Below are 23,201 nucleotides of genomic sequence, written 5' to 3'. Positions count from 1 at the left end.
TGGGAGCAACAAACTGCCCCCTCCCTCTCCCCTTCTGGGTCTTTCCTTCCTCGCGTACCGCTTTCGATCCCCCCGGAGCGGGGGAGGGAGATCTTCGGGAGGGGGTCCCAGTGGGGCTGCTGGAGGCGGCGGGGTGGGGGTGGGGGGGCCGCTGCGAGGCTGGCCGAGCGAAGCAGGGGGCGGGCACAGCTGGCCGGCCGCCCCTCCCTCCCTCCCCTCCTCCTCTCCTCCTCCTCCTCCCGGCCTGGAGCCGCGCCTGATGTAATTTCCGAGCAATCCGCGCGCCCAGGCCCCGAAAACGAAACTCGGGCCGCCTCTTAAAAAAAAGCGCACCGGCGGGCAGCGCTGCAAACCATTCGCCGGTCAGCCGGGGCCAGAGCTCCGCTCCGCTCCGCTCCGCTCCGCATCGCTCACCTGGCGCGTCGCTTCCCGGAGCTCCGCGGGGTAAGCAGAGCCGTCCGCCACCGCCGGGTCTCCAGCCCGGGAGAAAGGGAGAGAGGGGCAGGAGCCGCCTCCGCTTCGCTTCTCTTTCCGCCCCGCTTCGCTTTTGCTCCGGGAAAGTTGGGAAGAGGCGCCCAGGCGGCAACGGGAGGGGAAAAAGGGGAAGGGGCGATGGGATCGTGGAAGAAGGGAGGTCGGGGAGACGGCTCCGATCGGAGCCCCTTCTCCACGTGGGAGGACCGAGGGAGGAGTAGGGGGTCGGCATCGGCGGATGCGCCTTGGGGTGGGGGGGGTCTTGCAGGGGGCAGAGACCCGCTTCGATCCCGAGGAGCTAAAAGAACCGAGCGATCCAGGATGCCCGGAGAAGGTGGAGTGGGGGGGAATTGGTGTGTGTGTGTGGATGGGACGCATCTCTTTTCAGATCCGGCCGATCGCAGCCGCCCTGCTGCCCTGGGGGAAACTACAGTTCCCATCAGCCCCAGCTGGCACGGCCACGGAGGAGGGAGACACTAGCAGTGATGGCGGAGGAGAGAGAGAAATCTCCCGATGGCTGGGTGGGAATTTAAAGGGCCGCGTTTGGTTTGGATGGGCAGGAAGGAAACGAAACTACTCTTAAGAGCATCTTTGCTGGAGGGGCGGGAGACGGAGGAGCTCAACCTTCTCCCCCCCCCCGCGGAGTTTTGCCATTTCGGGGCGGGGGGAGGTTCGCCCACTTTGGGGGTGTCCCTGTGAAGGAGGCGCGCGGGGCGCTCCTGGCATCCGATAGACGCGTTTCTCCGCCGGCTGGATGCCTCGGTGAAACTCCTCCCCCTCCCTTCGTTGCGCCTTCTCCTTGGGTCGGACTACAAGTCCCATGTCTCCCTGCCGGCCGGACAAGCTGGGGCAGCCGAGGTCTATACCTGTGGAGTTTCCATCCTCCGTGGAAGTGGAGGTGCAGTTTGGGCTGGCGGCGGGTCTAGTTGGGTTGAGTTGAAAGCGGGGCACCCCCCAAAAGTGGGATAGTCTCAGGGCATGTAAAAACAATCATCTGCTGGAAGGGACCCTGGAGGTCTTCTAGTCCATCCCCTGCCCGAAGCTGGAGCTTGGGACAACTTTTTTTATTTGTTTGTACCTTGCCTTTGTTATTTTTGCAACTAACTCAAAGAAGGGAACTATCCAATACACTTTCCTTCTTCGATTTCCCCCCCACAACAACAACCCTGTGAGGTGAGTTGGGCTGATAGAGAGGGGGGGGGGGCCCGTCCAAAGTCACCCAGTTGGCTTTCCCTGGCTAAGGCAGGACTTGAACTCAGAGTCTCCTGCTTTCTAGCCTGGTGCCTTGATCATTAGACCAAACTTCCTGCTTTCTCTCTCTCCCCGAGTCTTTTCTGTATTCCTGGCAATGGGGCTGTTGTTTTGCAGCCTGTCCTCCAGAAATTTAATCTCATCCTCGGAAGACTTCAAGGCCTTTATGTGGGAAGAGGAGCATTTGAATCGCACATTTCCTCTTGGCAAGGCAAACAACCAAGCCGGGAGAGATAAGGAGGATGGGGGTTTAAGCCTCAGGCTAAACCATTATGGGATTTGCAGAATGCAAGGCCAGCCAACTGTAGTTTCTTCAATAAGCCAGTTTTCCCCTTCCATGACTTTGTGCAATGGGCCAGTCCAGTCAGAGCGGTGAAAACCGGAAGACGTGTCTTCCCATGGCTGGTGCCCATAGCAACTTTAATGCCAGTGATATTAATACAGGCACCTGCCTCAATCGTCGTAATTGTGAGAGGGATCTTGGGAGTCCTAGGGGGACAATGGCTTAAATACTACATGTGCTGTAGCCTCCAATCCTAGGCTGCATTAAGAGAGGGACAGAAATCAAGATCACACGAAGTTTTAACGCCGCGTTGTAATGCTTTGGTCAGGCCGCACACTTTGGAATACCGCAGCCCGTTTTGGGTCGCCACAATATAAAAAAAGGAGGGTGAGATAGTTTGCCTCCAGGAGTTGTGGGAGCTCCAGGATCTCTGAAGATTTGAAAGATGAGGTTCAGCGGTCATTGGTCTGAAATGTTCTAGGCTCTCCTGCAAGAAGGGAGTGAAATGTGCAGAGTGGAGGAGGAGGAGGAGGAGGAGGAGGAAGAAGAAGAGATGGATCGAAGGACCCTTGGTTCTCTCTGAGCTTGGTTGTTTCCTTGCTGATGTTTCTTTACCAAACTAGGTAACCTCTTCAGTAGTGGAAAGGAATGGGGTTGCCTTAGAGAAGGGCTGGGAGGTCCTCGGTGCTCTCTTGAGTTTGGCTGTTTTCTGGCAGACATTTCATTACCCAACCAGGTAACATCATCAGGGCTAGACAGGAGTGAGATTTGGTCTCCGTGACTTTTGTCCTGTCTGTGCTGGTGGAAATGATCTTGGTTGCTTATTGTTTCTTTCTCTGAGTTGGGAGTTCCCCCCCGACTGGGACATCCTTTGTGTTTCTTGCTTGTTGGGCGGGCGTGTTATTGTCGGTCTTAATCTCCCCTCATCTGAATCTTGATTGCTGGGGAGGAACTGTTTTGGCCTTTTATGTTTCCTTTTTGGCTTTCTGATGGTCTCTTTTGAATGGTATGTAGAGGTTTAAGTGATTGTTGATTTGTCTGAATGCCAAGGTTCCAGGAATTCACTGAACGTTTTGGGGGGGACTTGGTTAAGCCTAGGACGCTCGCCATTTCCCAGTTGAAACTATGGTTAAGTCTGTCAATGTGTCGTGAAATTAAGGAGTTTCCATCATGTCTTCTTAAAAGGGGGTGACATGATATACGAGGGGCTGCCCCAAAGAAGAGGGGGTGTGTGTGTGTCACCCTCTTCTCCAAAGCCCCTGAAGGCAGGAAAAGAAACAATGGACGGAAACTTATCAAGGAGAGAAGCAACCTAGAACTAAGGAGACATTTCCTGATCAGCGGAGCAGCTCATCTCCAGAAGTTGTGGATCTGCCATCCTTGGAGGTTTTTAAGAAGAGATTGGAGAACCGTTTGTCTGAAGTGGTGTAGGGTTGGTTTCCTGCCTGAGTCAGGGGGTTGGACAACAAGATCTCCAAAGTCCCTTCCAACTCCGCTCTTCTGTTATTTTGACGCTAGTTGGTGTTCATGGCTGCACTGCATACATATGCCTAAGTGAAGGATCTCAAGGTATGATCTCCTTTCAGAATACAGTAGGAAGGGACCTTAGAGGTCTTCTAGTCCAACACCGTGCTCAAGCAGGAGACCCCGTACCATTTCAGTCAAGTGGCTGTTCAGTCTCTTCTAAAAGCCTCCAGTGATGGAGCATCCACAACTTCTGGAGGCAAGCAGTTCCACTGGCTAATTCTTCTCACTGTCAGGAAATTTCTCCTTAGTTCCAGGTTGCTTCTCTCCTTGATGAGTTTCCATCCCTTGTTTCTTGTCCTGCCTTCTGATGCTTTGGAGAATAGCTTGATTCCCTTCTTCTTTGGGGTAGCCCCTCAACTGTTGGAAGACTGCTATCATGTCACCCCTGTCCTTCTTTGCTCTAGACTAGCCAAATCCAAATCCTGCAACTGGTCTTTGTATCTTTCAGCTTCCAGGCCTTTAATAATCTCAGTGGCTCTTCTCTCCGCTTTTTCTAAACTTTCAACTTCTCCTTTTTGTAATGTGGTAACCAAATTATAAGCAAGTGAGCTCAGTTTACTTTGTGTGCCTGAATGCTTGCTCTGATGAAACCTCAGCGGCAGTCCTGGGATAAGGCAACTGCCTAGAAAAAGGAATTTGTGTAAATGATGCTTGTGTGTGTGTGTCTGTGTGTACCTATACTGTATATGGATATAGATACATAAATACAAATATGTTATTCAGCTGTGTTTGGGTATTTTCCCACGTCGTTGTAGTTGTGCTTTTAAAGTTGTAGCAATGTTTCGGCAGCATCTCATCTGCCATCATCAGGCTTCTGTATTGGGTTCGTCTGTGAGTCAGACTTTTACAGTTGCTACAACTGAAACGTTGCTACCACTTTAAAAGCACAACTATAATGATGTGGGAATATACCCGAACAAAGCTGAATAACATACATGTAAGAAAATAAATACAAATGTATACACACACACACAAACACCAACTCACTGGCTGATAAAAAGATGAATAGCTAGCCAACAACTGAAAGAAACTGCCAGGTAGCATGGAAAACACTTGGTTATAAAGTTGCCAAGAGTTGCACGTGGCTGAATGGTTAAAATCTATATATCCATCCATCCATCCATCCATCATCTTATCATTTACCTATCTATCTATATTTAACTATGTTATCATTTATCATCTACCTACCTACCTACCTATGTATCTATCTATCTATCACGTACATATGCATATGCATAAACATAATGCTGTCATTGTGCGAAATTAGGCATTTTATGGGTAGGACATCTATAAAATGCCAAAAATGGGACATCATTCAAAGTATGAAACGCTCAATGTTCTGCACATTTCCTCGGTGTTCCAAGCAATGCCAAAAAGGCAAACCTGCAAAATATCGAACACTCATGGTAAAACGCCAGTCTAGCCTTCCTTAACTGCCTGCAGGAAAGCATATTTACCATTTAGACCATTTAGATAAAACTTGTCAAGTTTCAACTTGTGGACTTCAACTCCCAGAATTCCCGAGCTAACATGACTGGAGGAGGAATTCTGGGAGTTGAAGTGCTCAAGTCTTCAAGCTGTCAAGTTTGAAGACCCCTGACTTAGACCAAGATTAAAATGTATATTATTTTTTCTAGTAGCTTTTAATTTTCTTTTTAAACTGGGATTTAATTATCTTTTTTGCTTTGGCAAAATTTACATTTTGACTAACTGCGAAAGCATATTAGCCACTTAGATCAAAGTGATTTTTTCTTGGCTGCTCTTGCTGTTGTTTTTTTAAATAGGATTGAATCACTTTTTTCAGAATTTGTATTTTGACTGTGCAGTGAAAACAGGCTAGCCACTTAGAAGAAGGTTAAAATAAATGTATTTTTTCCCACCTGGTTTTATTTATTTATTTTAACTGAGAAGAATGATGAGATCAGTTTATAGATAAGATATGGGAAGAAATGAAGGTAGAGTGACCTTTTTACCTTTTTAGATAAGCTTCGATGTTAAAATTGAGAAGAGATTAAGAAAAGATGGTAAGAAATTAATTTTGGGGATACTATTTGAAAGGATTAAAAGATTAAGCTGCTGTTTCTACTAGCTGGTAATGGAGAATTTTTGAATGATGAAGTTTTCAAGATTGCTTTATGCAGGTAGTCCTCGGGTTATGACCACAATTGAGCCCCAAATTTCTGTTGCTGAGTGAGATATTTGTTAAGTGAGTTTTGCCCTTTCTTCCTACGGTGGTTCAGTTAATCACCAAGGTTGTTAAGCTAGTAACACCATTGTTAAGTGAATTGGGTTGTCCCATTGACTTTGCTTATCAGAAGATTGTAAAAAGTGATCACATGACCTTGGGACACAGCAACAGTCATAAGTATGAACCGGTTGCCAAGCGTCTGAATTTTGATCACATGATCATAGGGATGCTACAAAGGTTGTAAGTGTGAAAAATAGTTCTAAGTCACTTTTTTCAGTGCTGTTGTAACTTTGAACGATCACTAACTGTCATAAGTTGAGGACTAATTGTATATATGAAATAAAATGGAGGGGAGAATTTTGTTGCTTTATAATTTTAGAGAATTTGACAAGCCACAACTTACAAGTTTAAGGGAAAGAAATATGAAACCGACCTTATTTAAAGTTTATGTATGCGTGTATGTATGTACAGATAGTCCCTGAGTTACACCCATTGGTTTAGTGGCTATTTGAAGTTATACAGAATATACAAACTGATTATCCAATCCCTGGATAATTTTCCTATATTGGATTTACAAAAGCAGCTTGTTAAAGCTTTTAAAGAATTTTGTGAGAAGGAACAAAGGAAAATATTTCACAAGAAGAGTTCTCCACTCCTCTACTCGTTGCAGAATACCTTATGCCACCAGACTCGAAATTCTAGACCTAGACAACCTAGAACTACGCGGCCTTCGGTCCGATCTAAGTATAGTATATAAAATCATAAACATCATACATTGCAATGTACATACATACAATGTCCTGTCAATGAATACTTCAGCATCAACCACAACAATACAAAGAGCGAACAATTGATACAAACTCAAGGTAAACAGCACCAAACTTGATTGCAGGAAATACGACTTCAGCAACAGAGGGGTCAATGTCTGGAATACTCTACCTGACTCTGTGGTTTCCAAACCCCAAAAACTTTAACCTTAGACTGTCTACTATTGACCTCACCCCTTTCCTAAGAGGCCTGTAGAGGGTGTGCATAAGCGCACCAACAATTGTTTCTTTTATTTTTTTATTTTTCTTATATGTATCCATGTATTCATAACTATGTTTTACTTATACCTATTATCTTGTAAGCAATTGACAAAGATAAATAAATAAAATAAAAATAAATAAATAAATAAATAAATACAAATGAAAACAAACATTTTAAGACATTGTTTGAAGGGACTAGAGATCAAGAATGTTAAAGGAAAAGGAAGGAATTGGTTTGTTTGATCAACATTAATGGAATGGCATATGGGAAGACAAGATCCTCGTATTTTAAGAGAAAGTAATGTTACCAAAATTGTTTATGATTGTTATAATGAACAGGGAAATCACTTCTTTTTATATTTTTCTTTTACTTATCATATTCTTATACGTATTTTCTACTTTTCCTATTTTTTCCCTTTTCTTTTTTAGTTTGTATTAATATTTTTTATCAATGTCACTTTTACACTATTTTTTTTAAAAAAAGGAAGCACAGAGGAGTCTTAACTATTTCCCAAGAATCTACAAAGCTCTGACGATGTAAGCCATCCGGGGTCACTTGATAGTGAGACAGGGGTCGTATAAATTTAATAAATAAAAATAAATTCAGTAAGGGAATACATTTTATGAACAAACAAATACAGAGGTTAATTAAATAGATTGAACATTGTAATACTCCCAGAGTCGCCTTTGTGATGAGATGGGAGGCAAATAAAAATTTTAAAAAATAAAACATTATAAATAGATATGAAGGAGCAGACGTATGTTCAGAGAAGGCCCTGGGGATCAGAGAAAGGTCGTATGTGGAGATGGGACCCAGGTATGGGTAGAATGGACATGAAAGTGAGGAATATGAGTTCTGATGAAACATTTTCTGTTGTCTTCATTTCTTTGCCTTAAAACAGACAATTAAGCAGCCTTGCCTCCTTCCTGTCTTCTCTCACTGCAGAAGGAGGGGGTTGGGGGAGAGTGGGGGTGCTGCCTCGGACAAAGACTTAAAACTGCCTTTACTTTTCTCTGTGGAAGGAGGGGAGTCGCAGAGTGGGGTGGGGGGTGCTGCCTTGAGCTGCTCTGCAATAGGAAGGGGTTGGAACTGCACATTCGTAAGGAGGCAGAAGTTAGCGCCTTACCTGTTAGAAAACCACCAGCCAGGATATCAGGAACAAGAATAGCTTGCTTATAAGACCCGACCCCTCCCCAAAAAAAAGCCACATAGCTGGCACATGAAACTAGGACACTTTGCAAGATACCTGTGACCTGGGGTGAAAAGCTCTTTAGCATAACAAAGCATAAAGGTTTAGCGGGCTGAAATCCAAATAACCAAGCAATATTATCTGTTAGGCATGCGTTATTAGGGGAAGGGCAAAGGGATGAATGCGACCGCCCCTTGACTATAAAAATTGCTGTAAGGTTCTCATCGAGGCCCTTGGTTAGTTTTTGAGCCAGGGTCCTTATATCTTGGTACCCAAATAAAAGTATAATTTTGTACCACACCTTGTGACTTATCGGCTTAGACACCAAGCAGGAGCCCAGTTTTGGAGACAACACACGTGATACATAAAATATGTTTAATAAACAATTGCATAAATAAAACTCCACATGGCAGTGTTCTACCGTGGGACGGGCAGGGTTGTCTTCAAAAAGATCAAAGATATGAATTATGCTTACAAATTTGGACATGGGCGCACGCTTTAATTGTGTCATTTTTTAAAAAAAAAATGCCGTTGTGCATTATACAGCTGGTCCTTAACTTACCACAGTTTCTTTAGTGACTGTTCAAAGTTACAAAGGCACTGGGAAAAGTGACTTATGACTGTTTTTTTCACAGTTACAATCTCTGAAGCATTCCCATGATCACGTGATCAAAATTCAGATGCTTGGCAACTGTTTCATACTTATAACCATTGCGGTATCCCAAGGTCATGTGTTCCCCTTTTGCGACATTCTGACTGACAACTGGGTTACTAGTTTAACAACTGCAGTGATTCACTTAACAACTGTTGTAAATTGGCGCAAAGCTCACTCAACTTAGCAGCATAAATTCTGGGCTCAGTTGTGGCCATAATTCGAGAACTTCCTGTAGTGACCTGCATTGTAAAGATGCAAAGTCTTTAAAGGTCAGAATAAAAAGGTTGGAAGGGACCTTGGAGGTCTTCTAGCCGAACCCCTTCCTCAGGCAGGAGATCTTACACCATTTCAGACAAATTGTTGTCTGGTCTCTTCCTACAAAACTCCAGTGTTGGTGGACCCACAACTGATTGATTGTTCTAACTATTTGAAGCTGTAAGGTTTTCTTTGATAGGTTAGAATTTGATAGGTTGGGTCTAGTTACAGGCTAGTTTTTGAAAAGGCTCTTACAGGAAGTCTCACTCCTTTAGTAATCATTTGCAATGGCACTGAAAAAAAAGTGACTTATTACTATTTTTCACACTTACGACCATTGTGGCATCCTCATGGTCACGTGAACAAACACTTGTCAATTGACTCATATTTATGAGGGTTGCAATGTCCTGGGGTCACATGATCCCCTTTTACCGCCTTCTGACCAGCACAGTCAATGCGGAAGCCAGATTCACTTAACAACCATGTTACTCACTTAACAACTGGAGCGGTTCACTTAACACCGGTGACAAGAAAGCTCATAAAAAGGGACAAAACTCACTTAACAACTGTCCAGTTTAGCAAAAGAAATTTGGGGCTCAATTATTGGTCGTAATTTTGGGTCCACCTGTATATCCATTAAGTGGATCTAAATTTGACAGAAAAAGAATGAGATTCCAAGTGTTTTCATCGCAAAAATCCCCTTCTGGCTTCCTAAAACTTTCTGTTACTCTTTTGTGCTGTTACACCATTGTTGATTTCTTTTTGCTTCTCACCTGAGTGCTGTGGGGATTTTCGGTATGAGGGAGATAATGAATTTTGCGGTGGCTTCTGTTGAACTAACAAGAATCAGGAATTCTTACAAACCTCCAGCAATCGGTTGGCTGTGTTTACACAGTTCACTTCTGTATCTTTTCAAGGTCCATTTGTCAACATGGTCAACTGTCTTCATTTTAGTTTAAACTACCGGGCAAAGTCCTGTCCTATGGCTTAGTGTAGGGAACAAAAATCAAAACGGGGTTAGCGTTAGGATGAGGAGGAGCAAGCCGGCGACGTGGTTTCTAGTTGCTCAAGATGACTCATGAACGCTGTTTCATAAATAATGTTATTAGTATTAGAAGTAGAACGATTGTGGCAAAAAGGAAACACGGATTAGTACCAATAGTCATAGGCGTCTTGGGTGCAATCTCATAACATCTGGAACATCCCTTAAACGCCATCGGCATTGACAAAGTCGCTATTAGAGGTGGTCCTCGGCTTACGACCGCAACCGAGCCCAACATTTTTGGGTGGCTAAGCGAGACCGTTGTTGAGTGTTTTTTTTTTTCCTGATTTTGCAACCTTCCTTTGCCAGTTAAAGTGAATCGCTGCAGTTGATAAGTTAGTGACATGGTTGTTCTTTTTTTTTTTTTTTTTCAATAAAATTTTTATTTTTATTCTTTAAACATTTCTTTGAGTGAACAATGTGGTTCCAGGTTTTAACATTCACGTACGTAGTCATGATTACATATTTAGCTTTCTTATCCAGTTTCATATCACATTATTGCCTATTGCATTTTGCTTTTAACATGTTTTATCACTTATATTATTCCATTCATCATTCGCTCCCCTAAAAATCATCTGAAATTATATTATCCAATATTTATCCCTTTCATTGTCAATTCAATCTTGCCACCCATTTTTATTTTATACGTTCTCCCCATTTTATTCCCTTTAATCCAATATATAAAAGATTAGTAACAATACAGCCTTTTAGTTACTACATTCTATATTAATAATGATCTTCTATTTACTATATATTACATATGCATATTTCTCCCAATCATGCTCCACATGGTATTCTTTCCCTATTACATAACAAATCTTATATTTATTCCAAAAACACTTATATAACAATTTTATATTTCCCATTTTATTTTCAATCGAGCCCAACTTTTCTGTGGCAAAGCGTGACTGGGGGTGGGATTCTACCAGTTCGCACCTATTCGCTAGAACCGGTTGTTAACATTCTAAGCAGTTCGGAGAACCAGTTGTTAGAAGAAATGACTGGACTAATCCTGTAAGGAAGGCAGGAAGGAAACATTCTGGTGTTGCTTACAGAAACTGCCTCTCCGTTAACCCTTATTACCTTCTTGGCAGGACTAGACTTCCTGTCTCAGGAACTTCTCTGGAGTTTTTTCCCCCTCCTTTGCTGGTGCTTTGCTTGTGTGGAGTGACCATTCAAAGTTACAATGGCACTGAAAAAAGTCACTTATGACCATTTTTCACACTTACAACTGTTGCGGCATCCCCAGTCATGAGAGGCCAGGAGAGGAGATGCGAGCCTTGATGTGAGTGATATTGAGTTGGCCACGCCCAGCCAACAACATGACCACCAAGCCACGTCCACCCAGTCACATGACCACCAAGCCATGTCCACCACCTAAGCCATGCCCACAGAACCGGTCGTTAAAAAATATGAATCCCACCCCTGAGCGACACGGTTGTTGAGTGGTTTTTCTTGACTTTGCAACCTTCCTTGCCACAGTTGTTAAGTGAATCACTGCAGTTGATGAGTTAGTGACATGGTTGTTAAGTGAATCTGGCTTCCCCATTGACTTCACTTGTCAGAAGGTCACAAAAGGGGATTATGTGAACTTGGGACACAGCAACGGTCATAAGTATGAACCAGTTGCCAAGCGGTTGAATTTTGATCACATGACCACGAGGATGCTTCAAAGGTTGTAACTGTGATAAGTGGTCGTAACTCACTTTTTCTGTGGCCGTTGCAACTTTGAATGGTCACTAAATGCAAGTTGAAGACTCCCTGTCGTAGCAATGCCATAGTAACAGATGCCTTGGGTAGAAGGACACTTTTAATTCCCACAATGGACGAATGGCTGAAAAAGTTGATAGACTTAGCAGAGATGGATAAATTGATTGCTTTGATTAGGTTAAAAATAAACCAATTACTTTTGTTAGTACTTGGAAACCGCTTCTGGACTTTGTCCTTGACTGGAAAAAAAAAATGAAACTCTGATTTTGGGTTAGATAGGTTTGTTTTTCTAGAAATATTACGGTGTTTATATTACGATGTAAAAATAAGAAGTTGAGGTTTGATCTTATTTTACTGCACGAAAAGAAGTCGGGAGTCAATAGCTTTTCCTTCTTTCCCTTCCCTTCTCCCCCACTTTACATCCCCACTATTTTCTTTTGAAAAAAGTGACTTAGGACCATTTTTCACACTTACGACCGTTGCAGCGTCCCCGTCGTCACGTGATCAAAATTCAGATGCTTGGCAACTGGCTCATATTTACAACGGTCAGTGTGTCCTGGGGGTCACGTGATCCCCTTTTGCGACCTTCTGACAGCAACGTCAGCGGGGGGAGCCGGATTCGCTTAATGACCACGAGACTCATTTAACAACTGCAGTGTTTTGCTTAACAACCGTTGTCAAAAGGTCATACAATATATGTGACTCACTTAACAACCACCTTGCTTAACCAAGGAAATTCTGGTCCCAATTGTGACCATAATTCGAGGACTACTTATACAGTAGTCAATTTTAGATAAGGCGGGGTGGCGCAGTGGTTAGAATGCTGCATTGCAGGCTAACTCTGCTCACTGCTAGGAGTTCGATTCTGACCGGCTCAAGGTCGAGTCCCATTTTTCTGAGATCGATAAAATGAGGACCCAGATGGTTGGGGGCAAGAGGCTGACTCTGCAAGCTGCTCAGAGAGGGCTAAAGCATTATGAAGCGCTATAGCTATTGCTGTACCCTCTTTCTTTGATCCAAGGTGAGCCAAAGTAGCACGACTACAGATTCGACCTGGATGGTTATCATTATTATTAGAGGGATGATCTCATCTTTACTTTGTCCAGCTCAAGGCTAGAACACACTGTCCTCTTTTCTCCATGATCACAATCGGTACGAGAGGGAGCAACTACCCCAGAGTCACCCAGACAGCTTTCAGGACTCAAATTAAATTAATCGCTTCCTGGTTTTTTTAAATCCCATGTCTTCACTACACCTAATTCTTGAGCCAACCTAGCAGAGCAACTTTGGTTTCTCAAAAGCCGCATTTTGTCATGTGGCCCACACTAACAGATCTCTGAAGTGTGGCTCCTTAGTGCTGCGACGAAGAAGAGGGAGGTTGTCAGCTGGTGCTCCATTCAACATCCAAGAAAGAAATACTCAGACTCTTTTAATTAGAGAAAAGGTATCTTTTACTGGAAATGAAGCGGTAGCAACGCGAAAATTCTGAATCTGAGGAAATAGGCGCATAAATCACATATACAAAGTGATAGAAACGTTCCCACCCCCAATAGTTCAAATGATTCTTCCAATTAAAAGTTGTGAATGTCATCATGTGGGCATCTTCAGGTGGCGATGAAGTTTCTGTCCGTTGACCTTGGCATACTTTGATAAAGGTTTGCAGCTGCGCAGAGAAGAGAAAGCTAAGCAAGGAATAGAAACCTAAGCAAGAATGCACTCTCCCCCCCCCTCCTCATTTTATACAATGCTAATTTATACCACCTCCAGCTCGCTTCCCAACTTGTCCCCGCTCCTCCCCCCCGTTACTTATGGCAGCCGAAAGATGCAAAGCAGAAGTAGAAGATCTTGAAGGCTGACAGAGGTATACCTAGTCTCAAGTACGTGAAAGCAAAACAAGAATCAAGGGACGGAAACTAATCGAGGAGAGAACCAGCCTGGAACTAAGGAGAAATTTCCTTTCAGTGAGAACAATGAACCAGTGGAACAACTTGCCTCCCGAAGTTGCAAATGCTTCAACACCTGAAGTTTTTAAGAAGAGATTAGACACCCGTTTGGCTGAAATGGCCTAGGCTTTCCTGCCTGAGCAGATCACTAGAAGATCTGCAAGACCCCTTCCAACTGTCTTACTCTGTTATTTCTGCTTATCTGCTTACCTACCTATCATCTACCATAATAGCTATCCATCTCTGTCTCTATCTACCTCTGTATCCATCCATCCCTCTATGTCTCTGTCTGTCTGTCTGTCTGTCTCTCTTCCAATATCTGAAGAGCTGCCACAAAGAAGAGGTCCACCTGTTCTCTCCAAAGCCCCTGAAGGCAGGACAAGAAGCAACGGATGGAAACTAAACAAGGACAGAAGAAACCTGGAAATTTAGGAGAGATTTTCTGACAGTGAGAAAAATTAACCATTGAAATGGTTATGGTTAATGGGTGTTCCAAAACCTAGATAGCTACTTGTCCGAAATGGTACGGGGTGGGGTGGGGGGTTGCATTAAAAGACCTCCAAGGTCACTTCCAAGTCTGTTATTCTTTTATTCTTAGCCCAGCCGGAAAGGAAATCCCATTTTACTCAGACTTCATGTTTGTTTATGTTTGGGTTGCACTCCAGTCTGGTTTGAGACTCATCCTTGAGTCTTGGTGTTTTGATTTTCCAGGAAATTTGACTCTTCTGGGGTTTTTTTCCCCCTCCTTCCGAGAATAAGACCTTCGAAGGCTTTCCTGCCTTTTGGTGCTCTGCATATATATATATGTGATTAGATCAACCGTTGTTCCCCAGCTGGTGTCTCTAGTATAGCTGGCATATAGCCAATATTTAATCGGTTAGGCAGGTGGTGACGTTGTGTGTTTGTAAACCCAGCCAGTGTCTCTTGAAAGCTGCAATTTGTGGCTTGGGGCCTATTTTTCTTTCTACGGGTAATCCTAGACATAAGACCAGAGTTTTCCATGGAAAGCAAGGCAGTTGTTTCTGTTCATTTTATGACTGTTTTTGACACAGTTGTTAACTGAATCACCGCCGTTGTTAAATTAGTAACAGGGTTGTTAAGTGAATTGGGCTCATGAATTGACTTTGCTCATCAGAAGACTGTAAAAGGAGATCACATGAGCCCTGGACATTGCATACGTCATAAATATGAGTCAGCTGCCAAGCATCTGTGTTTTGATCACACCGCCAGGGGGATGCTGCAACAGTCGTAAGCGTGAAAACTGGCCATAAGTCCCTTCTTCCAGTGCTGTTTTGAACAGTCACTAAACAAGTGATCGTAAGTTGAGGACTATTTGTATGTGATTAGCCCAGCTTTTTCCTTAGGAATACTTACAACAGTAGCAGTAAAAGTGTCTTTTTAGTTGACAGATAGTTTGTTTAGTGACCGTTCAAAGTTACAGCAACACTGGAAAAAGTGACTTACAGTATGACCGTTTTTCACACTTACAACCCTTGCAGCATCCCCACGGTCATGTGATCAAAATTCAGGTGCTTGGCAACTGACTCATATTTATGACGGTTGCAAGAGTCCCGGGGTTCTGTGATCCCCTTTTGCGACCTTCTGACAAGCTAAGTCAATGGGGGAATCCAGATTCACTTAACAACCATGTTGCTAACTTAACCACTGCAGGGATTCACTTAACAACTGTGTCAAAAATGGTCATAAAATGGGGCAAAACACACTTAAACTGTCTCGCTCAGCAAAGGAAATTGGGGGCTCAATTGTGGTCGTAGACTTGAGGATCTGTGTGTAGTAAAAGTTTATTGGCCTGTCTGACTTTTTCTTAATTTGGTCTACCTTGGAGGGTTGTCAGTAACCCTGGAACAGACAGCCTCAATCCCTGGACCTTTTAAAGCAACAGTTGGACAGCCATTTGCCTGGAATAGTCTGAGGATTCCTTCTCTTGTCAAGGGTTGGACTAGAGGACCTCCAGGGTCCTTTCCAACCCTGTGTTTAAATAAATCTAGTCTTTTTTTTTTCTTTTCCCAGAGGGGCTATTAATACCTCAGAGTAATAGAATATGTTTGATTGTTAAAACTTCGAGTATTGTCCTTTTTAGAAACCATATTTTGAAAATCAGCTTCCCTTTCTCTTTCTCCTGAAATCCTTATCAGCTTCAAGGTTGGTTGACCCTTTCCTGTTATTGGGTGTTCTTGTATTTCTTCATTGTGGCTGGTTAATTTACTGTAATAAGTAAATAAAAATGCTTAGAATACAGTAGAAAAGACACCCAGTGGTTATACCAAATACAGGCCAAGGATGAAATGGCAATGGATGCTTTTTTGAGGCTGGGTGTGCTTGTAACTTTGGGTTTGGGGTCCTTGGTTCTCTCTGAGCTTAGTTGTTTTCTTGCAGACCCAACCAGCACTGATGATGTTATCCAGTTGGGTTATGAAATGTCTGCAAGAAAACAACTAAGCCCTTCCACCTCCTCCACCACCACCTCCTTCTCTCCACAAACTCCACTTCCTTCTACAACTGATGATATTACTTAGTTGGTTCATGAAACTTCTGTAAGATGACAATGGACCTCAGTCCTCTTCCTCTTCTTCATCCTCCTACCAATGATGGTAACTCTCTGCGAGAAGAAAACAGAGAGCACCAAGGACCTCACAATTCAACCCTGAGTTAAAAATATTCTCTTCTGTTAGTAACTTCGGGGTCTCCTGCCTGTCTCGTCCTTTTAGCATGGGACATCTCTGTTGGGGTTCTCCATGTCCTGTATAGCTCCATTTCTTTGTTTTAAGGCTGGCTCTACCACCGTAGAAGTTCTTTTGTGAAGAGACCCCAGGAACGCCTGTAGCAATCATGTCACATTTTTTCAGTGTTTCAAATGACCCATGGGTTAAATAGTGGGCAGATCCTTGTACTAACTCTGTCATAAATATATGATGGTTGCCAAGTGGGCAAATTGTGATCACGTGACCATGGGGACGCCGTAAAGGCAACTGAAGTTTATTTTTTTATTTTTTTTCCTTGAAAAGGTGTCACTTCTCAGCCAAGAAGTTTCCAGTTCTAACACGTGTCAGAACCTCAAGAGTTAGAAGTGAAGAAGCTTCTTGAATGAAATGAATGGAAAATAGATGGAATAGCGATAGAAAAAAATATGGAATAAAATAGAATAGAATTGAATTCTTTATTGGCCAAGTGTGATTGGACACACAAGGAATTTGTCTTGGTGCAAATGCTCTCAGTGTACATACAAACAACAAAGTGATATGATCATAAGATACCAATAGAAGTACATAAGAGGAAACATGAAAAGGATAATAGAAACACAGCCCTAATACACAGGTAAATATCCATAAACATAAAGACAGTGCTGTAAGAATTAGGGGTTTAGCAGAGTGATGGCACAAAAAAAATCTGTCTCTGTATCTGGTTGTTTCTGCATGCAGTAGACAATCTGCAATATTGCAATACACAATAAACAAAAGTAGGCAATCTCCACAGACATCCCTTGACTCTCTTCATTGTTCTTATTTCTGCAGTCTGGAGGACTCCAATTCCTTCTCGCAGAGTGTCTGCAGCCCCACCTGCGTTTGCATCCTCGGCTGACAAAATGCTGCACCTGAACGGGATGGTTTCCGGGCTGCTGGACGGCCTGCGGAGCCAGGTGTCCCTCCACCTCGCCTGCTCCAAGTGCAGTCAGAGAGAGAACGAGAGCACCTACCTGCTGAAGCAGGTGGACCATCACTGCATGATGGAAATCTTGCTGGCCAGGTGCAAGGGGGCGAGAGGTAGCCAGTGGCGCAAAGTGGACAGGAGACCCTCTTTCCCCAGACCGGCTTTCTACGACATCTGCCGGTATTACGTGGCTGGCTTGGGCTGCACCAGGCATCACAACTCCTGCACCTTCGCCTGGAGCCGAGAGGAGGTGATCGTGTGGACGTTCGAGAGGAAATACAACTTGGAAAGGCACGTGTTAAAGTCGCTGTTGAAACTGATCCAGTCAGGCGTGGCGCCCAGCACCCAGCGTATACCCACTGATCTCAGCAGCCCGGAAGAAATCCTCAGTGAATTTGGAGGTTATTTCCAGGAAATCTGCAAAACTTGTTTTTATAACCGTCCCCAGCGGATTTCTCCCAGGGGCTCCACTCACAGTTGCATGAATCACTGGGACTTCACTTTGGTCCATGTGATCGCCGATGGTAAGAAAAAAGAGCAATATAATGAGATTCGGCCCTGTCCAGCAAGCCGTAGGGTCTTCTCGTACTGTTCCTCCGTCTCGACCGGCAGACCTTGCCGGAATAGCTGCAGTTTTGCCCACAGCGATGTGGAGCTGGCCATCTGGAAGGCAGAGCAAGGAAAAGGCTTGGAGCGCGCCAACCTGCTGCGTCCGGCGGTGGAGGCGACGGCGAGCCCACCAGACTCCGCGCCACAATATCAATTCTACTGCCGGGTGTGCCTGGTGACGTGCGATTCTCAGCAGAGCTTCGAGAACCACTGCTCGTCGGTGGAGCATACACAGCTGATCGCCACCGACACGCTGACTGAGTGGACTTATCGCGCCCCTCCATACGATCCAAAGACCTTTTCTCTTTGCAAACGGTAAGCAAGACAGTTTCAGAGAGTTTTTGCTTTTGAAAACCAGATGTTGGGTTCAGGATTATCGGTGGCATGAAGAGTTTGCTCCCAGTCCTTTTTGGCTTTATCTGACGGGAAAGCTGATATCTGCACCCGTTGTTTACAGTTAACTTTTTAATGTTGTACGTTGTCAACGTACAACATTCATTTAGTGACTGTTCAAAGTTACAACAGCACTGAAAAAAGTGCCTTAAGTTGTTCACACGACCGTTGCACCATACCTGTGAGCCTCTGATCCAAATTTGGAAGCACTCATTTTTATGACACTTGCCAGGGTCAAGTGTTTACTCTTTAGGACTTTCTGACAAGCAAAGTCAATGGAGAAGCCAGATTGACATAACAATTGTGTTACTAACTTAACAACTGCAGTGATTCATGTAACGACTGCGGCAAGAAAACTCATTGAACAATTGTTCTTGCTTAACCACAGAACTTTTGGGCTCAGTTATGATCATAAGTCAAGGACTATCTATAGTGCCAATAATAATAAGCACCTTGACTGCAATTCCCAAATATCTGGAGCACCACTTGAACTTCAAATAGTAACTAAGCAATTGGTCATAACGTGGGGACCACTGGAATGACACTGTAGCTTCAACATGAGTCTACGCAGGAAGCATAATTCCTAATCAGTTTCTCCTCAAAACAAGGCATAGATTTGAGAGGTCCTCAGTGCTCTCTGAGCTGGGTTGTTTTCTTGCAGACGTTTCATTACCAAACTAGGTAACATCATCAGTGCTAGTAAGGAGTGGGGTTCTTAAGAGATTTTCTATCCAGTTGTGCAGTTGGTTGGAGGTTTGTACCTGATGTTGATAGGCCTGCAGGCACACTTCCACCAGAGAACATTTCTGCTAGCATGAATGCCTTGGGGCAGTATGCCCTACCTACTAGTATCAAGAAGAGATTGGACTGCTATCTGTCAGAAATGGTGTAGAGCAGGGGTCGCCAACGTTTTGGACTTCAGGCAGGGGTGGGATTCTACCAGTTCACACCTATTCGCTAGAATTGGTTGTTAACATTCTAAGCAGTTCAGAGAACCAGTTGTTAGAAGAAATTACTGGCCTAATCCTGTAAGGAAGGCAGGAAGGAAACATTCTGGTGTTGCTTACAGAAACTGCCTCTCCGTTGACCCTTATTACATTCTTGGCAGGACTAGACTGCCTGTCTCTGGAACTTCTCTGGAGTTTTCTTTCCCTCTTTTGCTGGTACTTTGCTTGTGCGGAATGACCATTCAAAGTTACAATGGCACTGAAAAAAAAGTGACTTATGACCATTTTTCATACTTACGACTGTTGCAGCATCCCCACAGTCATGAGAGGCCAGGAGATGCGTGCCTTGATGTGAGTGATATTGAGTTGGCCACGCCCAGCCAATGACATGACCAAGCCACGCCCACCAACTAAGCCACGTCCACAGAACTGGTTGTTAAAAAATTTGAATCCCACCCTTGACTTCAGGGACCACCAAACTCATAATTTTAAATCCCTCTGACCACCAATATGAATTTTGACTGACGGTGGCTTGCTGACATCGGTGGGAAAGTCGGTCCCATATTCCAGAGCTCCAGGAGTCACAGGACTGGCCCTCTGGTCATCCCGGAGTAGCTGCTCGTCCACCCAGGTGCACCAGCCTGCCATGGATTGGAGGAACTGCCCTGGGATGACCAAAGGGCCAGTCCTGTGACTCCTGGAGCTCTGGAATATGGGACCGACTTTCCCACCAATGTCACCAAGCCACCTGGGGTGGATTTCCCTCCCCCGCCGTTGGTCTTGCCTTCCAGTTCCACCTCGCGTGGCTCTACTCAAGGTAAGGTTTGTGCTCAGCCGAAGGGTGGGGGCCAGCGGGTGGGCGGGCCATTTGTTCCCGCACAGCCTGGAATAATTGCTTTGGGGCGGGACGACATTTCTCTGCAGACCACCAAAATTTTCTCACGGACCACCAGTGGTCCCCGGCCCACCGGTTGGTCTAAAGTCTCCTGCTTGGGCAAGGGGTTGGACTAGATGACTTACAAGGTCCCTTCCAACTCTGTTAATCTAAAGGTACAAACCACCAATGAACTGCACCTCTGGATGGAAAATAGCCCAAGAAAGTGGGCAAAAAATGATATGGCTCTTGATCACAGATGCACACCTCAGTTTAAACAAATATCTGCACATCAGTTTAGATCAGGGGTGTCAAACGCAAGGCCTGCGGGCCAAATCCGGCTCACAGGATGCTTAGATCTGGCCTGTGGGACTGTCCAGGAAACAGCGAAGGACCGGCCCATGGTGCCTCTGCCAGCGAAAATGAAGCTCGGGAGGCCTGCGTGTGGCCCTCCCAGACTCTTGTTTTCGCTGGCAGAGGGCTACAAAACAAACTAAAAACAAAACAAAATGAGAAATGTTTCCCCTTTTGCATTTGAGCATCCAAGAAGGGACAGGAAAGGAGAAAGGGAAAGAGGAAAGAGAAAGAAGGGAAGATGGGAAGAGAGCAAGGAAGGAACAAAGAAGGAAAGAAGAAGAAAGGAGAATGAAAGAAATGGAAGGAAAGAAAAGGAAGGAAGGAAGGAAGGAAGGAAGGAAGGAAGGAAGGAAGGAGATTATAATGAGAGGGAGGGAGGGTCTGAGGGAAGTCCTGCCTTAGGACTTGGTTACCACATGTGCCCCCGACATGAGTGACGTCAAGCTGGCCATGCTCACCCCAGCCACGCATATCCTCCCCCTGCTCCGAGGTCAAACACAACCCTGATGCGGCCCTTAATGAAATCGAGTTTGACACCCCTGGTATAGATTAACTCCAAAGTCAACTTTAGACCAACCATCAAGAAACTGCCAAAGAGCCATCAGCGAACATCCCAGCCAAATAATCTTTAAGACCCCACCACCCACACAACAGGCAAGACACCAGAATATAAACTGACAGCAAGCCCCACTCCTTACTAACACTGATGATGTTACCTAGCTGGGTCATGAAACATCTGCAAAAAAAAAAAACAAGCAAGCTCAGACAGCACCAAGTCAACCCTGAGCTGCAAATATTCTCCTTCATGAGACATAAATTTATCTGTCTCCTTAAATGTACCTCCAAGCCTTATCACTGATCAATTTTTGTCTTTTCTTCTCTATGCTTCAGACCAGACATTTGTGAATATGGGCAGGATTGTGCCAGGGCGCATTCGGTCCAGGAATTGGAAGAGTGGATCCAGCGGGCGAAAATTGCTGAGAGAAAGAAGAAGGTGGCCAAGCAGGACGGTCTCTTAGCTTACCAGGATCGGCTTATCGCCGAGTACCAAACGAGCCACAACGAAGTCTTAATTGTAAGTTGGGGACGCTAAGCTGATATGTGTGTGGTTTGTAGCAGGGAAGCTTGCATTTGTGGTAAGGGAGGGAGCCTTCTAGATATTTTGCTTTTATGCAGCTCAAAAACATAAAAGTCGCGGACTTGCCTTGCTTGTGTAGTTCAGCATTCAGGTATGTTGCTCCTGTCTGTGGAGGTTCAGTCAATATCTTAGAGCAAAGATCTTTCCCCTAGGCAACTGATTGCTTAAGAATTATCTAGAGGAAAGTTTTTCTGACTTGGAAACTTTAAGATAAGTGGACTTCAACTCCTGTTACAGCTTCTTAAAGCATGCAGGTTAAGCATTTCTGGGAGTTGAAATCCACCCATCATAAAGCATACACACTGGGGAATATTGGGAGTTGAAATCTTCCCATTTTAAAGTTGTCAGGGTTGAGAAACCCTGCCCTAAAGCAACACGTAACATGCTAAACACAGCTGCCACATGATCCCATAGAATTATTGCAGGAAGATACTATTTTAACAAAACATGTCTCCTGCGGGATTGGATAGGAATGACAAAAGTTGAAATTCAACATAGCCAAGGATATCCAAAGAGGAGAACCTAGTTTCCTCTGAATTGGCACCAATTCATATGTTTGCTTGCAAAATCACAAAATCAACCTTTCCCCCCAGGGCTTTGAGATACAATTAATCAATCATTTGTTTACAGAGTGAGATGATCAAGACTGCATATTTCTTAGAATAGAATAGAATAGAATAGAATAGAATAGAATAGAATAGAATAGAATAGAATAACAGAGTTGTAAGGACCTTGGAGGTCTTCTAGTCCAACCCCCTGCTTAGGCAGGAAACCCTATATACCATTTCAGACAAATGGTTGTCCAATCTCTTCTTAAAAACCTCCAGTGATGAAGCACCCACAAATTCTGGGGGCAAAGTTGTTCCACTGGTTAATTGTCCCCACTGTCAGGAAATTTCTCCATAGTTCTAAGTTGCTTCTCTCCTTGATTCGTTTCTACCCATTGCTTCTTGTCTTCAGGTTGCTTTCAGGTGCTTTGGAGAATAGGTTGACTTCCTCTTTATTAGTTTGTCTTTATTTATTTATCAGTCTATATTAGTTTGGGAATTTTATGTTCTCTGCAGGATTTATTTTGTCTTGCAAGCTGCAGGTATTGCTCCCCGACTGCAGCAGTATAGCATATAAATAGAATGCATGGACGTGACCTCATTGTGGCTTGCACCGGACACCTGGGGTTGACCGATTTTGCATATCACATTAAACCATGGTTGATTGCATTAGAGTTTACAGGTAGCCCTCAATTTACGACCACAATTGAGCCCAAAATTTATGTTGTTAAGTGAAAAATTTGTTAAATGAGTTTTGCCCCATTTTTATGACCTTTCTTGCCACAGTTGTTAAGTGAATCACTGCAGTTGTTAAGTTAATAACACGGTTGTTAAGCGAATCTGGTCTCCCTACTATCTTTGGCTCGTCAGATGGACAAAAAAGGGATTGCGTGACCCTGAGACATTGCGACCGTCATAAATATGAGCCAGTTGCCAAGCACCTGAATTTTGATCACATGATTGTGAGGATGCTGCAGCGGTCATAAGTGTGAACAATGATCATAAGTCACTTTTTTTCAGTGATGTTATAGCTTCAAATGGTCACTAAGAGAACTGTTGTAAGTCGAGGATTAGCTGAATTGAATTCATCTCTCTCTCTCACTTGACAAGGAATGATTTC

The 23,201-nt window shown here is 44.1% G+C and overlaps 1 protein-coding gene across 1 annotated transcript in view; it reads left to right on the top strand.

The window, feature by feature from the left end:
• The first annotated feature begins 298 nt into the window (after positions 1-298).
• Positions 299-23,201, top strand: part of HELZ2 (helicase with zinc finger 2) — a 65,564-nt gene continuing 42,661 nt past the window's right edge. Inside the window, exons 1-3 of the mRNA XM_087928838.1 lie at positions 299-444; positions 17,080-18,139; positions 21,287-21,470. Coding sequence (XP_087784964.1) covers positions 17,151-18,139; positions 21,287-21,470 — 1,173 coding nt within the window. The 5' untranslated portion in view covers positions 299-444; positions 17,080-17,150. The remainder of the gene's footprint in view (positions 445-17,079; positions 18,140-21,286; positions 21,471-23,201) is intronic.

Source organism: Pseudonaja textilis, chromosome 3 (genome assembly GCF_049901715.1).
Source record: "Pseudonaja textilis isolate UNSWEBS1 chromosome 3, rPseTex1.2, whole genome shotgun sequence".
Taxonomy (NCBI): domain Eukaryota; kingdom Metazoa; phylum Chordata; class Lepidosauria; order Squamata; family Elapidae; genus Pseudonaja; species Pseudonaja textilis.
The sequence above is the reverse complement of the archived record's forward strand: the minus strand, read 5'-3'. Positions and strand labels throughout refer to the sequence as shown.